Source organism: Phaseolus vulgaris, chromosome 1 (genome assembly GCF_051622355.1).
Source record: "Phaseolus vulgaris cultivar YP4 chromosome 1, ASM5162235v1, whole genome shotgun sequence".
NCBI classification, from domain to species: domain Eukaryota; kingdom Viridiplantae; phylum Streptophyta; class Magnoliopsida; order Fabales; family Fabaceae; genus Phaseolus; species Phaseolus vulgaris.
In genome coordinates, this window is record NC_143498.1 from 17676647 (window position 1) to 17682808 (window position 6162).

General features: G+C 32.1%; 1 protein-coding gene across 2 annotated transcripts; it reads left to right on the forward strand.

Moving 5' to 3' along the window:
* The first annotated feature begins 2284 nt into the window (after positions 1-2284).
* LOC137813629 (nucleolin) lies at positions 2285-5099 on the forward strand. 2 transcript variants are annotated; one of them, XM_068615978.2, is made up of 2 exons: positions 2285-2975; positions 4733-5099. In XM_068615978.2, the coding sequence occupies exon 1, from the start codon at positions 2359-2361 to the stop codon at positions 2962-2964; it is 606 nt and encodes a 201-aa protein (XP_068472079.1). In that variant the 5' UTR covers positions 2285-2358; the 3' UTR covers positions 2965-2975; positions 4733-5099. The 2 variants fall into 2 exon arrangements, with proteins under 2 accessions (XP_068472079.1, XP_068472078.1); XM_068615977.2 differs by having other exon boundaries at positions 5024-5099.
* Positions 5100-6162: the final 1063 nt, after the last annotated feature.

The window sequence follows — 6162 nt, forward strand, 5'->3', positions numbered from 1 at the left end:
AAAAAAAATTAATGTGGATTGGAAGACAAGATGAACTAACTTGCAAAAAGTTTTAGGTTTTGGTTTTTAAGTTTGCATAATGAATTTGTGCAGACTGACAAACTTAAATGATTAACTCATCCTTCACAATATTATATTAGATTGCAATCTGACTCATCTGATCATCCAAATTGTCTTCACTCATGTTGATTTGACATGAAATTGTAAAATTTTAAATTATAAATATATATAGAGAGATATTATTAGAGCTTTTGTTCTAGTAAGTAAAATAATAAAAGTATCTTACAAAGTATAATAAAACATACACAAAGTAAATAAAAAATATATATATTAAAGTGGATAATGAAATAAAATATAAATTTATAGTTATAAATATATGGATTGATGAAATAATGAATAAAAATATTTAATCATATTCAACACATAAACAATATTATAAAACAACAAAAGATTGAAAAAAAAATAACGTGAATTGCAAGACAGAATGAAATAATCTTGACAAAGTTTCAAATTTTGGTTTTCAGTTTTGCAGAATGAATTTATGCAAACTAAGGAACTTAAATGATTAGTTCATCCTAAATATATTTATATTGGATTGTAGGCTGAAACACCTGACCCTTTACAAGTAAATAAAGAAATATACTATGAAAATTATATATTAATGTGGATTGTGAAATAAAATATAAAATTATACTTGTAAATATATGATATTGATGAAATAATGAATAAAATTATTTAATCATATTCAATACACAAATAATATTATAAAAAAATATTATGCAAATTGACAAGCTTAAGGGTGTGTTTGTTTATATAGGGGAGGAGGAAGAGGTGTTTTTTCTGTTTGTTTCAAGGGTTTTGAGGGTGGGGGAGTGGATGGGGGAGAGGGTGAGTGATTTTTTTTTCATTCTTCACAAAATGAAGAGATTTGTGAGGATTTATGTAGGATGGTTGTATTTTACCAAAATATCCTTGGACATGCATTTTATAACAATATCAAAATTAAATATTACATAAATTTATTTATAATTTCAAAATTATTTAATCATACTATTAATAAAACATACATTTATAAATAATGAAAATAAAAAAATAAAAAAATTATAATATTAACAAAATATATATAGTTATATAAAATAATAAATGAATATAATAATAAATATTATTTTCATAAATTTTAATATATTTAATAATTTTATTTCAATTTAATACAAAAATATTTTCTATTATATTTTTTAATTTTTTATTATAAAATATAAGTAATTATGAATATTATATATTAAAAAAATTAATTCAAACCTACACACAAAAAGAATCATAATTCATTATTCAAATATTTTTTTAATAACAAGGACAAATTTGTAAACTTACAATAAACCATCATCACAAATCCACTCTATCATCCCTCAATCCAAACAACCTCACATATCATCACACATCCTCTCTAATCATCACAAATTCACCCCTCCCCTCCTCACAAATCCCCTCCTCAATCCAAACTGAGCCTCAGTGATGGTCAGCGGATGCCTTCAACCCAAACTGGCGGAACCTAGCTACAAACTGCTATTCATTTTTCTTACACCCTTTCCTATGTAAACGTAATTTCCTTGCAGTTAATAACACTAAAAAAAATAAACTAAAATTAAGTTTCAAAATAAGTATTTTAAAATTTAAATAATTAAATTAAAATTAAATAGCGTTTTCATTTATATAAATATAAAAATTGATTATTTTCTTATAATAATCCTTAATCCACATTTTGATAGTAGTAAAATATATATTTATTGTTGCTATCTTCTCTATAGTTCTTCTTATTCAAATTAATTATCTTAATAATATAACTGAAGACATATGAGAGACCTTCTGTGAGTTATGGTAACTTATTCTCCTAAAATTGATAATATTATGAGATTCTATTTAGTTTGTATATAATAAGATTCTTTTATTATTTACTTTCTAGTACAAAATGTCTTATAATATTTATATTTTAGTTTTTTTTATAATTTAAAATTTTATCTAAGATTTTACAATTTCACATTGAGTGATGAGAATTTGGATGTGTCACATGATTCACTCCGCAATTCAATATAAAATGGTCTAGGATGAATCATTTAAGCATATTTGTATAGATTCATTTTGCAAACTTTGAAACCAAAACCTAAAATTTTGTTGAGATTAATTCATCCTGTCTAGTAATCCATATTAATTTTTTCTCAATCTTTTATTGTTTGATAATATTGTCTAGGAATATCATATATTTACAAGTATAAATCTATATTTTATTTCATGATTTCGCTCTTCTTCTCCACAAAACCCTAATTCTTTTCATTCACCATTTTTTCTTTCTCATTCACATTCATGGCGGAACATAATGACCCCAATGAACCCACATTACCCTCCAAGCGTAAGTCCGATCCTGATCTTCAAGAACTTCCATCAAAAAAGCTCGCAACTCCCGACCTCAAAGAAACCCAGGAACCCGAACCTAATGCTGACCACACCACTTCCCAACCTCCCAATCCTTCCTCCGACCCTAAGGAACTCCAAAACGATGACATGGACCAAAAGGACCTCCTAAACGACGACAAGGAGCTCCAAAACGATGTTGAAGATGAAGACGACGAGGAGGAGGAGGAGAAAGAGAAGGAGGAAGAGGACCGAAAGGGGAAACGGATTTCGCGTGACGACAAGGGAAAAGCGAAAATGGTAGAAGAAGACGACGATGACGAAGACGATTCCGACGACGATAGTGATGACGACGATTCCGACGACGACGGAAGTGACTTCTCCGACGACCCGCTCACGGAGGTCGATTTGAATAATATCCTGCCGTCCAGGACTCGGGGGCGGACGGGGGCGGCGGCGAATGTAGGAGTGCGCATTCCTGGTAACACGGGGAAAGCGGCCACCGCGACTGTAGGCGGCCTCAGCGATGGCGACGATAGCGACGACAGTGATGCTTGAATTCTGCACAGGTTAGTGAGGGTTTTTTTTGGAGGAAACCGTGAGAAAGAAGTGTTCTTTGTTTTCTTCGTGCGGTTCTTGTTGTTCCAAAATTCTGTTCAGATAAAATTGTGTAGCCTTTGTTTCCCTTTTTACTTTCTCTCGCTTGGTAGGTAGTGTATGGATAGTGATGCTTTGAGGTGATTGGAATTAACACTATTCTTAGAGAGAATGTTAAGTTTTAGAGAATTTGCTGAAGCCTATATTCTAAAGACTCACTGAAGAACTGACTCCACCTGATTCTGTGAATGGCAAAATACTTGAGATGAAGATACCTTGCCCTATTTTAAATTTTAAATGTTGACTTTAATAGGCAATGGAATCTAAAGTCAGTAATTCTTAATGTTTCATAAGTTGTTGTAGACCCATTGTGCTAGAAATATGCATATCTTGTTCAACTCTGTATCTGTGTGTACTTAGTTATATCTTGTTGTAGATTGTAACTGGGCTTCTCTAGTGTGGTAGTGATCGCATTCTTTTAAGTTATAAGATATGAGGGGCAGCTCATAGTGTGCAGATTTTAATATATTCATTGTCAGCTAGGGGTTGAATTTTGGGTCTTGACCACCTAAGATGTGGGGCAAGGTCTGGTTGAGCAAAATCAAAAAATCCAAAATCCTCCCTACTAACGCCATTGTTGAGTCTATCCTAGTTGCCATTTAAATGTGCTGAGCTTAGTTCATACGATCTAATGAATTTTCTGAACTAGATATGTTTCTAAAGACTAAACTACTAAAAGAAAGTTTTTGCCTCAGTTTCTTCTCCAAAGCTCTGTTTTTGTATAGTCATCATTATTCTTCCATTTTCTGCGACATTATTGTTTGCAAGGTGAACTCATCATTTGTCTTTCACAAATTTTCCCCAAAATAATTCCTAGTCTTCATTGAAGACAATTTTCATAGGTGTAAATAGCTATTTAACAATGAAAATGAACATATTTCTGATCGCACTATGTGCTTGGAAAAAGGTGACTGTTGTGTAATCTGCTGCAATAAGGGGCCTAAGTTCTAAATAAGCAATAATCAATTATACCCTTCAAATTTTTAGTTTATGTAAACAAGTAGACGTTTCTGTTATCATAATGATATTCTTCTGCTGTGTATATATTGAAGACAAATTAGCGTAAACTTTTATATAACTTGTTTATCAAATTTTACATTTGAACACGTAATTGAAGTATGCCTGATTGCCTATGTTATGCAAACAATGAACAAAAGTTACTTTTTCAGTTAAGGAAAAATAACTTATTTTATTTCTCAAAGGAGCCAAAAATATGAAAGCACTTTTAAGAGGCATGTCATCAGAAGCATATTAAAGTTAAGCATGAAATTGGTACTTTTCTAAGGTGGTAAAAATTGAAATAGGAGGGAAAAAAACTTTAACCTTGTGAGGCCACACAAGGCCTGCCATTATGCCAGGTCTCTGAAAGGGTTAGACTTATACAACCTTACTACCGTGAGCAGAAAGTTATTGGCAACTGGAACCAATGGCATTGAATGTAAAATGCATTAACCTTATTACACCAAGCTTCACCTTCTAACAGTACAAACATAGATTTTTTAAACATAATAGTTCTTTTTCTGTAGGCTTTTTATGAAATAAATAATCGCAGAATAAAGTGTTCTTCGTGAGCAATAACTTTCACAATAAGGCCAAACAGATACTTGTTTACATTGATAGCTTCAATTTAAGGATTTCAATTATTTGAGCTTTTCTTTGTGTCTATCAGCAGATTCATCATTTTGTGGAGGGCATTTGAGGGGGAGTATTGGGTCTAGACGTTTTGACTATTGGTTGGATTTATTTTATCTATAGGACAGAATATGTTTGTCTTGCTGGGTGAGGATAGTGAGACGTAAATAATGGCTAAGCATTTGTCTGCGTGTTTGGTTGTTCTACGGTTTGTGATCAGAAATCTTCATGGATTGGTGTAGAATATGCTCCTTTTTTTTAAAATCGGCAATGTACGTGATGGTGCTTAAATTACACCAATATTTTTCTCTGTCCTGAAAATTTACAGATTCCTCTCTCAAGGGATGAAATGTGCTGTATTAAACTCCATTTTCCTGTCAATAAACTTCAGCAGCTTTCAGCTACCATGAGCCCTCTGGAGCATTTTCTTCTCTTTTGAACTCCCTATTATAAACTTTTGGACTATAGAAGATGAAATGTAGTTCTCAAACTTCGATTCATCTTTTAAAGTCTCAATGATGCTAAGAGTCCCTCAGATATCTGTAATTGAAATGAAAGTTCCACAATCTTCTAGAGAAACTATATTGGTCTTTAATACTAGTTGTCAATTAATAATTTTCTATATTGGTCTTTAATACTAGTTGTCAATTAATAATTTTCTGTAAAATATGAAAACAATGAATCTAACTAATGAATCGGAGGAGAAAGTTATTAGTGGTGCAAGTACACAAGATTAATCCCTTATGTCAAATGAGTCTATATCATAAACTTTTAACTTTAGAGTTGTTGCCAAGTCACAGAGGTTTACGCAATCCTCTTGCATAATGGGTTCAAGCCCAAACCTATGCTAGACCCTGCCGTGGAGGGAGTTCTATTAGTACCAGGTTGATCTTGTTTTGTTATCATTGGCTCCGGACCATGTGGAGTGGACCATATAACCCAATGTTGGAAGGAAAATTTATCTGAAGCAGCCCAACATCCCAGTACTTGTTATTTTACAAAGTTATTTTATTTATTCCATTCACGAAGCCTTTTTGGAGGGTTTATGGAACTTTATCGACTTGCGTTGGGGTGGTTGTTTATTTTTTACTAGGGTGTGGCGAAAACCCTCAAATCTTAAAAGAGTTGGTGTTCAAGACAAACTGCGTTGAAGTCATTTTGCTGAAGACATACATGGCACAAGCATGGCCATTTCTATGTTCCTAAAAGGAGATTATAATTCTTGTAAATATCTTACAACAACTTGTTTGCAAAATTTTAATGCATGACACGATTACATCGGCTTTGTGAAAAATGAAGATACCTTTCAGAATAATTTTATCTATCTTGACTACGCCAGATAGGCTTTAAGTGGCAACAAGTTAGTTAAATATGAGAAACACTCATTCTATTTAAGATTTGTGTGATATATGACACTATCAGAAAGGAAGAGTTTGAATGGTAACCATTCTTTAATTCCTTTCCGTC

Excerpts from the sequence above, each read along its gene's own strand:
- LOC137813629 (XM_068615978.2), top strand. The coding sequence starts at position 2,359 with ATGGCGGAACATAATGACCCCAATGAACCCACATTACCCTCCAAGCGT.